The sequence below is a fragment of the Columba livia genome, chromosome Z, assembly GCF_036013475.1.
Source record: "Columba livia isolate bColLiv1 breed racing homer chromosome Z, bColLiv1.pat.W.v2, whole genome shotgun sequence".
NCBI lineage: Eukaryota > Metazoa > Chordata > Aves > Columbiformes > Columbidae > Columba > Columba livia.
The window spans coordinates 20,524,775-20,542,595 of NC_088642.1; the positions used below are offsets into that span (position 1 = coordinate 20,524,775).

The 17,821-nt window shown below is 36.2% G+C and overlaps 1 protein-coding gene across 16 annotated transcripts in view; it reads right to left on the reverse strand.

The window, feature by feature from the left end:
• Positions 1 to 87: 87 nt before the first annotated feature.
• Positions 88 to 17,821, reverse strand: part of PRLR (prolactin receptor) — a 151,211-nt gene continuing 133,477 nt past the window's right edge. For 12 of the 16 annotated variants that reach the window (XM_065045130.1, XM_065045133.1, XM_065045135.1 and 9 more), the window contains 9 exons: positions 17,314 to 17,480; positions 15,577 to 15,718; positions 13,979 to 14,111; positions 13,165 to 13,334; positions 11,678 to 11,847; positions 10,561 to 10,705; positions 9,647 to 9,746; positions 8,673 to 8,742; positions 88 to 8,108 (listed from right to left, as the gene is read on the reverse strand). In XM_065045130.1, the coding sequence (XP_064901202.1) occupies positions 7,086 to 8,108; positions 8,673 to 8,742; positions 9,647 to 9,746; positions 10,561 to 10,705; positions 11,678 to 11,847; positions 13,165 to 13,334; positions 13,979 to 14,111; positions 15,577 to 15,718; positions 17,314 to 17,480 (2,120 nt within the window). In that variant the 3' untranslated portion in view covers positions 88 to 7,085. 16 annotated transcript variants of the gene reach the window in all.

Sequence of the window (17,821 nt, forward strand, 5' to 3'; positions counted from 1 at the left end):
CTACAGACTGTCCAGTATGACTGACTTTTCCTTTTTCTTGTTACATATTCTATACTATAATTTTTACATTTCATGGAAAAACTAGAATTTGTGAATTTTATTCAAGACCTTTTATTAAATTGAAATGCAAACACCATTGCAAAGAGATTTTACAATGCCAAAAGATTGAAAAGTCCATCAGAAAGCTACAGAGTTCAGTAACAATATTGATCTTATGAGTGAAATAGCTAACAGATTTTATTAAAGCTAGCATTTTCAATATTAAGAACTTAAAAAAATACATTTTAAAGCATTTTCCTTCAAATACACTTAGAAACAATGAAGAATTCCTGAGCAACTATTTTTATACGAGTTTTCTCCAACCAATGTACATACTGCATATGAAAACTACTTTCTGTAATTTATTAAATTTTAGAAATTTACAAAACATTTGGATCTGGTTCATAGAATAATTGTGCTTCAAGTCATTCTGTTGCTACAGTAATGACACTACGACACCTTGGATGTTCCAGATTGCATGCAGCTTCTGAAACTGTAATGGAAAAAATGCGTGGCTTGTATTGCAAGGCTAGCAATGAAATGATTTATGCAAATAGCAATAAGTTTGCTTTAAATACTGGATCATCTCTTTCTGTGCTGGGAAGTAGGCCACTAATGCAGCCCAGGAGCTCTTTCTGAGTGTAGCAGAGCAGTAGTTTCCTCTTCCTTTTGGAATGAAAGACACAGGAAAGAGAATAACAAGTAGTCTACAGCATTATGAATATTAAGAAAAAATGATTTGACATCATTATATTTCTGCATGTATTCCACATGTAGAAAAATCTGCCTCTTCCTGGACATATATCATTTCTTGTCCTACTGAAGCGGTTTGTTCTACAAGTGGACAGCATCCTGTAAAAATTCTACTCAGGGCTACACGTCTGTAAAACCGAGCATTCCAGTTTTTGTAGTAATTGGAATGAAATCTTTCCACTTCTACAGATGTCAAAATAAGGTGAAGGTACTCAGCAGCTCACAAAAACAAACCCAAAAGCAGCACTGTCCTGAAAAAAAACGTTAAATAAAGACAAGGTCCAAGACAAGCAGCATCACAAAGTAGAAAAGGATGTTAAACCTTCCAGAAATAAAAAGAGGAAGATGTATAAAAGGACTTTCTTATCTCTAACTGCTCTACACACCAACCTCTTAAGCTTCTGAGAGATAGAATAGTTTATCTTACAAACTTAGCTTAAATGGGAGAGCTATATTGTACGCCTGATTTGGTAATTTTCTAAATTTATCACGAAGACAGGGACTTTGTGATTAAGGAAAATGTAACAGATAAATTGTCGCAGGTACAAACTAAACAATGCCCAGAAATTCCAACAGACTATTTAGCAGTATCCCCAAAGTACTTTTTCTCTTGGAGCTTCCAGGTCATTACATTTTCTTTAATAAATAAAAAATAGAAGAATGCTTAAGAATGATAGGCTTATGTGTGAGGCAATGTAAATAGATAGATACGTCTCATCTGTAGATCTGTCTGAAAATTGAAGGTTGCTTTTAAAAACAATGTGGTACACTTAATTTCTCTGGATTTTTTCCTTAGGAATGTAGAAAATACAACAGCAGATGACTTGAAGGATCTACCTCTTTAAATATTCTGTTTGCCTGGGACCAATGTTAGATACATGGAAGAAAATCCTGTAACTGATAGAACTGAATGACCACTTCTCATGTATAGGACTTTTTCTGCTCGTATGTAATCATTGATCCATAGTAGCCAATTTCAGTGTTTTGCCAACTCTTTAGCATTTAAAAAGGCTTTATTACTTTTGTGGACTATCTCAGGTAGCTGTGCATATCCCCACTTTGATATAAAAGTATTTTCTTATCTTCCTTTTTTTTTCCCTCTGAAACTCATCACTGTTCTTCTACTAGTTTCCGTTTTCCCCCTACCTACTCTTATATTTGATTCTTTTGCTTCCATTTGCTCTTCTTCCTCCCTCTCAGTGCATGTTTATCCTCCCGATTTCTCTGATGACCTACCTATATACCATCCTGTAGTGACTGTACTCCTATTCTGCAACTGTGTCCCTTTTCCAATCACTAAGCTCACTTTATATCCCCATATACTATGTATTTATGTAGTCCATTTATCTTTAATCTCCTGCTTGACATACACAGGAAAAATGAAGGAATTCCCATATTTGTTTTAAAATGGCTTTCAAGGCAGGGCCACAAGACTCTTCCAATTAATTTAATTCAGTCCACCTTTCCACATCCACAGGAGTCTGTATTTAGTATGAGGGTTTGAGATAGTTGACAGCAGGGCTAGTCTCCATTTTCACTCATTTAGGGATGGAGTTTGAAGATTTACTTTACAGAACTCAGCTGAAAACAGGTTTTTCTACAATAAACAGGAACTAGTGATAAAAGCTCAGTTCCATTGCTGAGATCCAGAATCAGAGCATCTCTGTCAACTCAGCTCATTCAGTCCTAACAATCTGGGCAGACCGGCAGTGGCAAAAAACTTTTCAGCCCAGAAAAGGGACTCATGCTTGGCTGCCAATCTGGTCAGTATGGCTTTCCCAACAAGACAGAAATTTCTCTTATTTTTTCATATTAAAAACATATAATTATGTTACACATCTCAAATATCCCACCCTAGTAATACCAGTGCAACATAAGTGACGTTTCTGCACTGACAAGCATGACAAGCTGTTAGTTAACAAAAATAATTTGAACATTATGAATAAGATTTTAAAAATCTTGATAGAATTATTCACAATTTGATACAAGAAGTAAAATATTTTCTGCCTTTTTAAAGGGAGCAAAAAAATAATCTGAGGTAGCAACTCTTTGAGAATATGATGCTTGATCTCATGACACTTTTTAATTTCATTTGTCTTTATGGCTTTGTAGAAGACGAGTAATACCTAACAACTGGCTTAGATGACTTTGGTTTCCTTGCACAACACCTTCAAATTGTTTACAATTAATGAAAAACTCTGAAATACATTTATAGGCTTCATGATGTGAACCCCATGTATACAATGCTTCAGAGATCACAAAAAATTTCTACTTATTCACTTTGAACACCTGCTGTTACTACACTTTAAATACTTCAATGACATTGAAAGCAACTGCATATTTTCCAGCCATTAAACACAGACACATAAACAGATATGCCACAGAATTCACTGCTTTAAGATAAATCAGTTATCATTACATATTTGTTTTACAGTTTGTTCCATAAACACACATATCCTCTTGCTAGTATTGTATAAGATCAACTTACTGAATTTTTATTAAATAATGTTTTTAGTTACATAGTATCATCAAGACCATTCTACAAGCCTGTGTTTTATGTGACGGTGAGTTTTGGGAGCACATGTCCTACTTCAGTAAATTGTATTTATTTAAAAGTCACAAATATTACAATGAAATACTAAAATTGTACATCAAATATGTCTTTGCTAAAGAAAAAAGCCTAATTAGAAAATTTGAGATGAGTCATGTTTGTCAATACTGAAGAAAAACTGTTAACAAAATTAGTCCAAGTATAAAGGAAAGGTAATGAATTAAAAATGTATATATTAAATGTTATGAATTCTATAAAATTAATTATTTCTGAAGAGTCTTCATGCTTCCTTTTAGGGCTTTTATGCTACTAAAAAGTAATTCATACTTTAAGTGATGCATGCATAAATTTGACATTGAAAACATTGTTCAAAATTTTCAAATAATTATGCAAAGTAAGAAATTCAATGGTGCAAGAGTTAAGAGGGTCAATTCCCTTTCCTAGGTGTAACTTCTGTTACATACTGCACCCCTCTCTATATCAAAGGAGGTGTTAAGAGCCTGTTAATCCCCACTGGTGTGTTGTAATTTTACAACAATCAACTTTGTGCAACTGCTGCAAAATCTCATCTATTTCCTAATAAAAACCTATTCCTTAAGGAGCTACAAGCAAAAATATTGTTGCAAACAGAAGGAATGAAATATTTGAACATCCAAAGGCCCACACACTTAGCTGAAAGTTATTCTGATTTTACAGAACACTAGTTTATTCTCTTCTTAACATACTTCCAGATGTTAAAGGCCACTTTCAGAAGGTGTTGCTTCCACCTGGGGCGTAACAAGGTGTTTTGGAAAATAAAAACAAATCCAAGGGAAAAATAATCAACCTACACATTTGTTCAGCTTACAGAATAAGATAGTAATGAAATTAGTGTTCAAATTGTACTTAGCTAGCAAATCCCTCAAAAAGCTTAGCTACATCAGAGCAACGGGCAAATGCACCTTTTCTACTCTGTCTGAACTTCCTTTTTCACAGAAAGCCACAATGATCTGGCACATTGAGATATTCATCAGCAAAGGTGGGAGAGAATCTACACCTCACAATGTAATTTACGTTACAGTTATTTTGCAGCTTCAGTACCAATTTATGGCAAAGCATAGAAACTCTTCTACTCAGTTCTCTTTCTGTGTGCATTACTGGAGGTACACATATAGATACCTACAGTTAGGCAGGATGAATAATCTGCTAAAAGTTGTGTCTGTTTGCCTCTGGTCCAACGTAACTGATATGACAGCAACAGCCTGCTGCTGACACCTTATCCCCTGCTTTCTTCAGTTTGTAACATCATATAATCACCTGGGTTTTCACTAAGAAATCCACTACATATGGAAAATCTTTATGCTGTGGTTTGATAAGATTCTATAGCCTCTTTGCATCACCAGATGCACCACGGAAGGCCTGTAGCAGCATGTCTTTATGCACAGCATTAGGAGAAAAAAGAACAGCTTGGCTCAGATATGGCTATCTGTAAGAAAAGAGAATGTGGCTGATCTGGATCAGCTCTGTCAGATTCAGTCAGAAAACTGAAGTGTAAATGAAGCACTGTCAGAAAGAATATGTTATTGTATTACATACGTACATGCACACACACAAATTGCTGCCCTGCAAATCATTCCAGTCTTGACTGATAGAGCTGATAAAGTTTCTTTGTAGTATTTTTAATATCCCCAGAAAATTTGCAAGATATACTACAAATGCTACAGTAAAATTATCCTGTTAATTATAACTAAACAAAATTTTATGTCTGGCTGCTCTCTGGAGTAGCCATCTAACGTCTTCAAGTGATAAATAAGTGTCTGAACTAAGAATCTAAGAAAACCTCCCTATACATTCAACAGAGCATCCAGACTGCTCTGATCAACCTCTGGAAGTGGGCAGCATGTTGCTTGTAGAGAGGCCACAGTCTCTAAATTTGACGCCGAAAGTAAATGTTGGTATACACTAACACATATGTTTACAGACACACAGATAATTAGGTAAATTCTGAAGTCCTGCCAGCTGAAGGGCTAGACAGCTTGGCTGATCTGTACTTGAGTGGTTCCATGTCATGAAGGTAAAAGATGAGAAGCTGGTCTGCCAAATGAGGTGTGGCCTTCTGCGACCCTCAAAATGTGAAAGTCTCTTTTGGCTGGCTCTGCAGCAGGTTACCCAATACTGCAGGAAGGCTGGCTCAGTGCACAAAACCATGAAAAGCTGGAGAAATGTAAAGGAAGGACAGAAACAGAAGAGAGCTCATCTATAGTAATACACTTTCCTTGATGCGTACAGTACAATTTCCCTTACCTTACATTTCCAGTTTCCCCTGAAGCCACCGATACTGGCTAAATACTTGGCCCAGTTTTAATCAGTCATCACTTGGTCACACTTTCCTGGAGTAAGTTAAACTTTTGTTTAAAAAAGGAAGGACCACAGTAAGTTCAGAGCCATTCCGGTATAATTTTGATTCTGCCTTTTGTTACATGGGACGTGAAGAATCCTCACTGTTCCACTGCTGTTCCAGGGACATTTGTCTATCCCATGGACTCCTTTTCTCATTCCCACCACTATTTTAGCAGAGCTCTGACTCAGATTTCATGCTTTGTATCTTTTACTTTGTAGGCTGGATTCCATAATTATTATTGTTAAGTTCATTATGAAAAATTCCACTTCAAACTTTCCTTCCAGGCTCAGAGAAAAGTGCAAAGTCTAAGGATGCAGGAGAACACTATTCCATTCATGACTGGCATCAGAGTAGAAATTCAGTGGGAAAGATGCTTTGCTCTCAAAACCTAGAATCTATTTTCATTTTATCATTAAAGGTGATAAAAAACATGTGCAATAAATAATTTACAATTCAAATTGTAATATATCTGCAATATATTAGAAATACAGTTTAGAAATTACTTCATATTTTTAAGTAGTATAAAGTTTAATTTTATGCTTTCTATAGAAATGGTAGCTTTACTTGCTACTGCTGTCTCAGCAGAACAGAAAAGCTTCTAAGTAGCTAAATAGCATTGGGAAATTAAAAAATACTTTATTTTGCCTTTTTTTTTTTTTTTGGTAATAGAAAAATAGCATTTAAAATACATTGTTAAGTACATGGGCTTGTACTAAAGTGGAATTGTATATTATATACAGTAAGGCAGTATATCAAATATTGTCCTGCTATTCTTTTTATGTTTGATTTGACTGGACTAGGATATGAATGGGTTGCAAGGTTTTCTGACACACTGAAACAAAATGACGATATTTAGAAGAATTTATTATTTAACTGTAATGTTTTGGATGTATTCTCTTTTACCTATGAATTGTTGCACATAAGAGCTCCTTTTTTAAGGGTTGAGAAAAAATATGAAGTGTCAGAATACATTCAGAAAAAAAGACATTGTAGATCAGAATGCTGTTGTGCAGTGATTTATCTGATTTAGGAACTGCTCAGATCACTATCGTGTACTGACTGCCCCACAAGAATTTTAATCTTTGTTGAATCTGCAGGTTTAATCAACTAATTGAGGATCTGCAGAGCTGAATAATTTGTTTGTAATGTATTTTTAATGGCAGATAGTATCAGTTTCCCCATTTCCCTGTGTCAGAAACATATGTTAATGATCCAAGGTTTGCTTCCATGATTACTACCTCAACCCACAGCTTATTTTCTGTATAATACACACAGGAGGCTGGGCTGTTTTCAGGAACTGTTTGCTAAGTGGTGCGGTTTCACAGTACGTAACTATTAAGCATGTACTGTACTAACTACTACTTATTTAAAGGCGGGTATAAAGGAAGATGGGTCCATGTACTCTGATGCGCTGGTCTCTCTTTTGCACTCGCTTGGAACTGTCAGACAGTAGCTCATATTTTTCTCAGTCTGACCTTGCTGAAGGTTCTGAGACATTTCCATTGCAGGTTCTTGAGACACAGGTATGTGCTGGATGCGTGAATCTGGCATTAATACCAGAATATTATGGTCTACAACGGTTGAGACCTTGGTATATTCTTTGCTGGTTCCTGGAACAGTGTATTTTTCAATTTTTCCACTATTTTCTTTATGTTTCAGTAACACTGCTGCCACCTCATCTTGTCTGACTTTGTGAACTTCTACATAATCCATTAGTTTAGGCTTCGAAAAAGGTGATTTGTCATTAGGTCTGTTTTGTTTGACCTGCACTGTGGTTTGGTCAGTTTTGGAATACAAATTCTCCACCTCTCTGTGCTTTTCCATGTTGTCGTGGACAGTTTCAGTGATAGGATATTGTGGCTGATGCTGTTCTTCATTTTCCACCAAAACTGGTGCAATGTTCACATCTATGGTACACAGTGTTATCTTATGCACATCTACAGTACTGTGGTAGGCAAACATAGGAGGCTGATTATCGGGTAACTGAGCTGCAGGCCATATGGGCGATTTTGTACTCTCATTGTTAAAAAGGAGTATTTTCTGTTCTGAGGCTATACACTGAGTTTCCCAATGCCTTCTTCCATTATTTTCTTGAACATCTCTTATGTCTTGGGTTTGAAGTGTTGATAGAATGGCACGGGACTCCCTGCACTTCTCAGAAAGCAGAGAAGGGCTATCACAGCTTCCTCGGCCTGAGTCACTGTCTGTCTCCTTGGCTATCATTTTTGCATTTTTACTGGGATGACCATTGTCATGGCTTGGCATGAGTTGCTGATCTTCACTGTCCTCTACCTCCAGATATTCTATCAGTAGTTCTTCACAGTCCGATGTTGGAGGGAAACCATGGCAACCGAGAGCACTCAATAATTCTTCAGATTTTCCTGTCTAATGGCATAATAAATAAGACATATTTTTTCACTGTTGACCTTAGGGTCTATCTGATTAGAACAATTGTAAACATTCTACATATTTAATATACAAATACTTTAATAGTCATATCACTAGACCTAAAACAGATTTCTACTGCTGCAGAAATTAGTGGAAGAACAGAAGAAAATTTCTTCAGTTCTCTCAGTGGGGAGACACAATCCCAGAATTCAGATTTCTAAAATGGGATGACTAGGGAGCTTTTGGCAGGTACAGGGCCAATGGGTTTAACAAGAAGGAAATTGAGCAGAATGACAGAGCAGCCATGTACTGTCTACTCTGCATGGCAAGAGACTGTGGAGACCAGCTCCCACAAGAACTACTGGGAGGATTACACAACCTGTTGCCAAACACTCTCCTAGTGCAAGACAAAACTCTGTTTCACACATACCCTCCACACAATCAATCTGAAAGTGTCAATTAGTTGAAGCTGTTTTATACTTTATTATGGTAATTGTGTTTGCTAGTAAATAATTTGGAAAAGTAATTATGAATTATTTTTTTGTTACTAGTGGTACGCACCTCTAACAGATGTGTATCTATGCCTTTTATCTTCGGTCCCGGAACTGGTGGTAGGATAAAGGCTATCATTCTAAAAAACAGAACACACACACACATTGTGTAAGTATGTGCCCTATCTATTTGTTCTCCCATTTCCTCAGAATATGACTGACATTTGAAACACTTCTCCTGTATCTGATGCCTCCCTGTTAGACCTGTCTACCCCTTGAGCCAGGTAATTGCAAATCCAGTTAGAGTTCATAAGTTACCCTTAGATGTATTTGAGAGAACAGTATAGAAGTTATTCAACTGGAAGATCAACAATGCTAGTGTAGTTCTAGTCCAGTTCTCTAATATCACTGTAACTTCATCACTGGACAAGAAACAGCTATGTGGGGCGCAGTTTGGGAGCACTAGTGGGCCTGCATGTACATATTTGACTGTTAGCTGACTACTAGTAAACAGGATTTATGATGAATGACTTCTGATGGGTTTTCAATCAACAGTTTCTATCTCTTTCTTCTACTCACCTAGTATTTTTTGAAAGACTTGTATGAAAGTGATAATCTTCGTGACGCCTTTCTCTTTCAGATTTGACAGAAATTAGCCAGTGTTCTAATAAATTATTTGGGGAATTGACAGATAGGTGGACAGAAACAGAAGCTCATAATATAAACTTGTTTCCTGCAGAGAATTAGGGCAAAACCAAAAGGTGTGTCTTCTACAGCAACAGGGATACTCCAGATGATGTTTGATTAACATTTACAAGGCTAACCAAGATGGTCAGATCTAACAGAGATATGTCTTTATCAATTGAGAGTTTAGTCTGGTTTCCCTGAATAAAAGAATACCTCTTTATCAGTTGTGAATACCTGTAGCTTGTACTTTATAAGAGAACACAAAATCTATAGGAAATTGAATCAATATTACAAGTCTGTTTTTGAAAAGTTTGTTGAGATTTTCAACTCCATGCAGTTGTGAAGTTGGTGACTTACCTGTACCCTTTCAAAACCATTGTCCAGCTCATGACTAAACATATAAGAGATGACAAGACACCGACGATGATCCACACAACCATATCTTTTATTCTAAAGTCTAGGAAACAAACAATTATTTAAGGATGCATATCTAGCATATGCATAGTCATAATGCAAAAAAGTCTCAAATTAATTTTTAAAATTGGTCTAAACTATCAAATTTGGTGTTGAATCTAGAGGCCTTTACTAGCATAGATGGATCTCAAAAATCATTGTCATATCTGATAATAAATATTAATGACACTGTGCAGGAAATAAACTGTCTTTGAAAAATGATACAAAAATGCATGAAGAGGGAAATTTTGTCACAGCCAGCTATAGCAATGGGGTTCAAATCCAATTATGCCAATCCTGTAATAATTTCATTGTCAAATACACATCATACCATTAATTAAATGGTGGGTTAAATGATTTAGGACTAGATATTTTTAAGGATTTCTATTGTAAGATGCCACTTTTTTACACTGAGGTGTATATTTCAAGTTCATTCCAGATAAAGAGTAATGAAGAACTGTTACTGTCTGAAGGCAGCCACTCTTTGTTGTCTATGTAGCAGTTCTAAAGAAGTTACCAGTACTCTTTTAATTAAAACCTACCATCATGAGGAAAAATGAGGCGATAACTAGAAAGGACATAGTTCAAATAAGTTAAGAAATTTATTCACCTTCTAAACTCCAAAAAGTGACGAAGGGGAAAGCTAACTGCATATGGTGCAGGGATACTGAGAATTAAGTTAACTTAGCAATGATGGTCTTGCCTGTCCTAGGGAAACCATGGGATGTCAATCTGTACGGGTGCCACAAACAGCTGACAGAAGTACTATATGAACTTCCATGTAATCACAATTACTGAAGGGAGGCCTAGCCACTCACCAGTAGGGATCTGAATATACTTTTCTAAGCTCCATTCACTCCATGATCCATGGTGGTCTGGTTTGCAGTGAATCTGCACAATGTACTTCTTTCCGGGATTTAAACTAAACATTTTATAATGTGTTTGCTGTCCAACAAAAATAGTCTGGAAATTAAATAAAAATCATAAAATGCATATAAAATCGAGACATATTTCTATGAAAATTACAGCTAGGTTTAAATCTGGATAACCAAGTTGGGAATATAGAATGAATATGGATAGCTTCCCAGTAATTGTTATGCAGGCACTGAATAACAGTAGATATATTTTATTCCTATAGTTCAGCTTTCTGACACAATTCAGTGGGAATGAGATTTGGCTCTGGTATACTATGCAAATTAAACTACTACAAAAAACTCATAATGATAATATGGCAAATATGGAGGAACTGTGGAAGTGGTAGGAACTGCCATGGTGAGAGAAGAAGAAGGAGGAAGAAACAGAGATGGGGAAAGAAAATGCAGAGAGAAAAGACGGAATGTGGAGTTGATGGAACTGCATGGGGTAGTAAGAAGTGGATCTTGCAATGGCCATCGGGCTGGGAAGTGCAGTGGTGGGGGAAGGAAGGAGATACAGAGATGGCTGGGAAGTACTGCAGCAGACAAGAAGGGGATGCAGTCAAATACCATAATGGGAGTCTTTAATTTGCCTCCCAGTTCTTTCAGTTGCTGATCTCGGCTATAGACAATTATCATTATGTGGCCAAGACAACTATCACCAAATGGCTATTTGTACAAATTTTACATGTCACTGAGCTTTCTGTTGTCTAGGATGTGCTTGTCTTTGTGAAAAAATTATCAGAAAAGAATCCTGACTAAATGAGAATGAACCATTTAAACTATAGTGCCATTACAATTAATATATAATGGCTCCAATTAAAAATAAGTACTTTATCACCTGCTGCCACACAACAGCATCTGAGATAACACTGTTAGGAGATCATAGATCACACAAGGACTTTCAAAAAATGATGAACTATTCAGTTTGCCTGCTTCATTGCATTCAGGCATTGGACCTGGCTGACAAAATCTAGTTGATCAGAAAACATCGTCTTGCAAAAATGTGCAACATCCTTACCTCCCACTCCTCTGCTTCTTCAGGCTTTAGTCGTAACTCATAATCAAGTGTAAGCCATCCAGATCTGACATCAGCCAACGGGGGTGGAGACCATGTCAAGACCAGATATGGTTTTCTATTGACTGTCTTTTTTAATTCCAGAGTTACATTAACAGGAGGATCTGTCTGTACTGTTAAGATAAAAGAACTGAAAATAAGAGTCTAAATTATTTTTTTCCTTGCATTTTAGGAAGAAATAAAAAATAGCGTGAGTAGCGAGTTGCCACCTCCATTGTGTCTAATAATTTAGAATTGGTGCTGGCATACAGGGATTGAGAGTTTCCTGATAAAGTAAGCATGGATTTATAGATTTCAAGAAAAAATTGAAGAACAGTAAATATGTTGAGTTAATGCTGAGTTTTTTCTTAATCACTTATCATCAGAATACTTTTTCTTACATTAGCATTTATTGTTGCTTTTTCCCACAACTATGTTTCAAAGTTAGCATATTCAGTGCTGTGTTATGAAAGTTATGTTTTACCATAATCTTATTAAAGTTGGCATATGTATTTAGGAATACTGAAAACATAGATGTAGCTGATGAAAAGTGCCCTCCACATCTTTTACATTAAGAAAACACAACATGCATACATAAGGATATTTAAAAATAAAATAAACCAGTAATATTAAAGACCTGTCTATATCTCAAAAATAAACCAAAATGGAAGACAGGTTTCTGCTACAGTCAGAATTGCAGTTTCCTCAGTTCAGAGGTAGAGCTTCTGCATAATGTGCACATATTTTACTATTATCTGATGCAATCAAGTAAGTAGCCAGGGCATGGGGGTAAAATGTAAAGCCTTTTCTCCAGCAGCCCTTTTCCAGTTTCCAGACTCCCGACAGCCAGGTCCTTACAAGATGGTTATTGGTGATAATGTTCCATTCCCTTAGAAAAAAACTAAATACTTGTCCACAGTCACTCTGTGGAAAAAGTCAGAAAAGAGATTATCAGTGCACTGCTACAAAAAGCAGTAGTTCAGCTTCTCCTGGGTCTGGAAACTACTATCAGGTAATAAAATTCAAGCATTAGTTAAAAGATAAATTTTATCTCAGTTGCCGGTAGAGTGGAAAAAGATTTTAGCTGAATGATGTTTCTTAGGGCTTGAAAGGAATATGGAAAACCAATAAATGGTTATCTAAAAGCTTTTAGCATTTTTAGGCTTCCTTCAAAACTAAAATTGTAAAGGGAAGAATATTGATTTCTTATTACACCAGAAAAGATCTTATCTGTTCTTATATGTTCTTAACTCGGATATAATACGAGATATATATAATATGAGAATATATAATATATATATATAATATATATAATAATAATAATAATATATATAATATATATATATAAAATATGAGAATATAATATGAGAAAAGCTGGAATTAAAATTCTTGTGTCAAAACCCATCATTTTGAATTACTTGTTTTCACAGAAAATACTTTCTATCTCTTACCTATGTAAGTCACATCCACATAAAGAGGATCAGAGACGTTACTTCCAATTTCATTAGTTGCCTTCACAGTTATATTGTATATAGTCCAGAAAGAGGTGTGCTTTTTATCGAAGTAGCATGAATTGGGGCCTGCAGTTTTGTAATCTGGACACTCATAAACTCTCTCCTCTCTGAAATGAGAGAATCACAGTGATTAGGTTACACAGACGAAAACACCTGACTGATTACCAGTAGTTCAGAATTATTTAGTGTCAGATCAGATTTTTCATGCCTGGCAATGTGAAGAAAATGAGAAAACTACTTTCAGACTAAAGAGTCATTGGACAATTCCAGAGACCATAGTAAGCATTTTTTCTCTGAAATAAAGACTACAAAACCTGAAGAATTTAGGCTGCTGTAGATGCAACATTGGGCTAGTAGAGTGCAGCTCTTACTTTTATGAAGGCCATTGTTCACTGCATAGCCTTTCCAGGTTCCAGAAAGCCAGCAGAGGTGACTGCTGAAGCCTTCTAACCCATCTAGTAAAAACCGAGTATTTCCAATGTTCATTTCACACTTACATGAGTTCTGCATATTCGATTAATATGCTTTCAGAATCTAGTTTGGTCTTTCATCATCTGTTCCTCAAAAAAACCTGACATGATAAAGAGATACTATTTCAACCTTAAATACATTTCTGCTAGTGCTATTCCAGAATATGTCACCTGGATAAAACCACATGACGTGGAAAATGACATCTGCTACATGCAAAACCAATCAGGATTTATTTTCCAGATCCTTCCAATAAAATACTGAGTAATACACAGGTTATTACCCTTCTTTGCTGTAAAGCAAAGTGTAGTTAGTAGGATGTCCTCCATCTGAACCAGGTTTCCACCAACAAGTAAATGTTTCCTTTTCTGGAGAACGGCATTTTATTATTGTAGGCTTTTCAGGAGGTGACTCTCCTATCAGAGATAAAGAAATGAACCAATTAGTAAGTTTAATGTATTAGGTCATCTCTGAACTCATAAAGCAATGTCAAGCAGAGCACAGGAAAATACTTTTTTTTTTTCCTATGAGGAAAGAAAATACTTTGCTTCATATTAGAATAGGAAGGATGGTTCAGTGGTTAGGGCAGGAGCCTGTTACTTTGACCTGGATTCAAGATCCTTCCCCATTGCAGCTATTCTGAGGAACTATGTTTTAGTTCCCTGACTGTGGCTTATCTTTGCCCCCAAATCTGATAAGGGGTGCTCAAATACTGTCACAGCAGGTTCTAGAATATTATCTAAAATACACCCTGCTACCCAATCTATTTTCTACATAAACCACCTTTTTTTTTTTTTATTTCAAAACATGTGTTTTAAGAGACTTCTGATTGTTTAAAAAATATGCTGTCATTTGTTTTGGCTTTTACAGGAAAACAATGAGGAACCAAGGTGTTTGCCCATTTGTTTATCTCCTTGCCAGTAATTCTCTTCTGAATAGAGTTGACTCCAAAGATATAAAGAAGCAACTCTCGTATTTCCTTGTAAAGTGACATTATGTTCAATACCCAGGCTACTTGCCTGATTGCTGCCAAGAAATATATAATTATTCACATTCCTGATGATGTTTTCAGAGACTCAAGCAAAGCACTTAGAGTAGGGCAGAGGAAAATACTTAAATTTTGAATAGGATGGTGCTAGTTAAAAACTTGATGTGATTGAAACTCTTGCAGTTATGTGTTTGTGGCAAAATATGGTCCTATTGCATCAATAATATATATTTTCTACTACTTAGAGTAGGGACATTGATTTTCCAAATTTCTAATTGCGTAAGGCAGATCTGAAAATGGGACATTTAAAAATATTTTTCTATTAACAGTACTTAGCAATCTCCATGTCAAATAATGAATAATACAACTAGTGACAGAAGATTTGAGACAACCTCGCTAAAGTGTCTGACAACAAGGGATGATGTCACGCATATTTAATGTGTCCACTCAAACCCAACAAAACACATATAATTATTTCCATGTGATAGTATCTGCTAGCACAATGCTGTTAGACATGGCAGTGCTTTTGGTCCAGTTACTAATGAACGAATGAACGATTCTTACAAAAGTACTGTTACCTGATATCTACAGATACAGATGAAATCAACATGATTTTTAAATAGAGGGACAGGAATGATAAATTATTTAGGGACATCTGTATCAGAAGTGACTTCCCAGTAAATCCAAGCCTGTTTGTCATAGCTAGTTTCAGCAGAGGATCCTGAGTGGATCAACAGGAGACACAAAGTGTCAGAAGATGCACTAAGCTGTTCCTCTAGCACGCTGAAGTATTTGTGTGAGGAACTGGGTTTTCAGAGCTGCCATTTAGGCACCTTTCATGACACTGAACTGGCTAGAATTTAAAACCAACAGAACAGCAATCATCCACTCACCATTGGGGATATGAATGTGTCTTTCAGAGCTCCACTCACTCCATTCTCCAATGTCTAGCACACAACGGACCTGAACAACATATTTCACCCCAGCTTGTAACCTATTCACTTTGTACTGTGTCTGTACTCCAACAGATACTGTCTGGAAAAGAAAATGGACTGGAAAAATAATAAAGAATTGGACCATTTTAACAAGTAAACCATAAAGGAATAGGCTTGTGTCACTGACTTATGAGAGGCAAATTTTCAGCTGGATATTTTATACCATGTTAATGACAAAGAAGCAAAGGTAGTGACTTAACTGAAAAACTCACTTCAGTGACACTGAGATTCTGATACTAGAGAACACATTTAATTGCAAATTTCCTATAAGTTAGTACTCCATCAGATCCACAACACAAGGAACACTGTAGTTAGTCCAACTCACAAATAAACTCTCTGTGTAGTGCTTCTTAGTGCCAGTTTTAGTGCTGATTATTAAGTGCCTTCCATAGGCCCTTTGAATCTCTCTTCACAAGTATTTCAAGACTCATAGCTTTCTCCGTCATTAAGGCACCAGCAATTTAGGTAGTACTGAGGCCATCTGACTATGACTTTAATAAAGGTATTTTATCCTGGTATTGTAGCTGTGGGAGTACTGTGTCCCACTCTGAGACAAATGGCAACGGCTGGGAGTGTCAATGGAAATCGTGTGTGCATGGGACACACCAAACTTTCTGAGAAGGGGGTTGCCTCCAGCTGATCATGTTGAAGAGGATGATGATGATGACTCTCAGCCCACCTAAATAGTATTTGGAGAATTCAGAGACTTCTGAAACAAAACAGGTCCGCTTGAAAAGCAGTATTAAAAAAGCAGGAGCATTTGTAATAATGGGGGAAGACTGAAAACTTAATTGGTACCTAAAGTTTGGTTTGATGTTAATCAGAAGCTGCTTTGCCAGCATCATGACCTCAGCCTGGGCCAGACAGAGCAGCCTCCCTCTTTCATGCTGAGTAGGTGCACTGCAGACAGCATGGGCTGCAGCAGGCAGGAACACATACCTGGGCCTTTGCATGTGACCATGTGGGTGCTTTCTCACTCATATCAGTCTAAGTAGATTACAAGAAGGTATGTGGGCTCACGTTATGTTAAAACATCCACATCCCCTGCAGAAAGGGTTTAAATAGGGGAGTTTGTACTTGCATGATGGTGGGGTGTGCTTGTAACCTACCCCTCCTGGGAGAGGGGAATGTCTGTATATAGCATATTTCTGAAACTAGTTACAGAAGTGCGTTTACAAATTCGTGGGTATCTATTAAAATTTTAAGTGCCACTATTGTGATTTATCTGTTGTGTTGCTGATACTGACCTTGATTACATAGTTAACTGATTGCTTCTTAGTTACATCTTGACAAATCAATAAACTGCTTTGATCTTGATTTGGTTTAAACTATAAGAAATGAGCAATCTCTTACTGTGACACTTGGGAACAGACACATTGATGAAAATTACAGTTAAATATTATATCAGTTGACTAAATATATATATATATATATTCGACTAGATGACATTAGGACAATTATACAAATACCTTGAATGTCACTGTCTCTATAAACCACTACAGTATATTTCTTTCTTTAATCAGATTTGGTTACATTAATTTTTCTGTCCCTGCAGAAACTAAAATTTTTGTAATACCAGTTAAATTCAGACATGAGAACTCACTGAAAAGAGCATTTATACAATATTTCCATTACCTCCCATTCTTCCTTTTCCTCAGGTTTTAGTCGTAGCTCATAGCGATATACATGTGAATTAGAGGTGACATCAGCTAATGGAGGTGGAGACCATTTTGCCAGAAGGTATGTTGTGCTAGCAGATGTTTTTGTTTCTAGAGAGAGGTTCACAGGAGCATCTGGCTGAACTGTACAAATGAGAAGTTTGCCATTAATGATTTAGTTTTCTCTCAGAAAAGGCATCTCCTTTACAATTTTGTATTGCTTCATAATAATTTCTGTAATCATTTCCTTCACAGCAATTTCTCTAAGGCAATAGTACAATAGCATTTTTCCTTTATCCCTAATAATGATTAACTGGCTAGTGAATTACCACAGGATCAACACATCTTAGACTTTACTCTGAATTTGTGAGTCTTAAGGAAAGACAAATCATAATTTGGCTAGGCCACTCTTGGAAAACTAAAATGTCAGATATTTCACAGTTAAAAATATTAAGTATATTTATCACCACAATATGTAGATTATG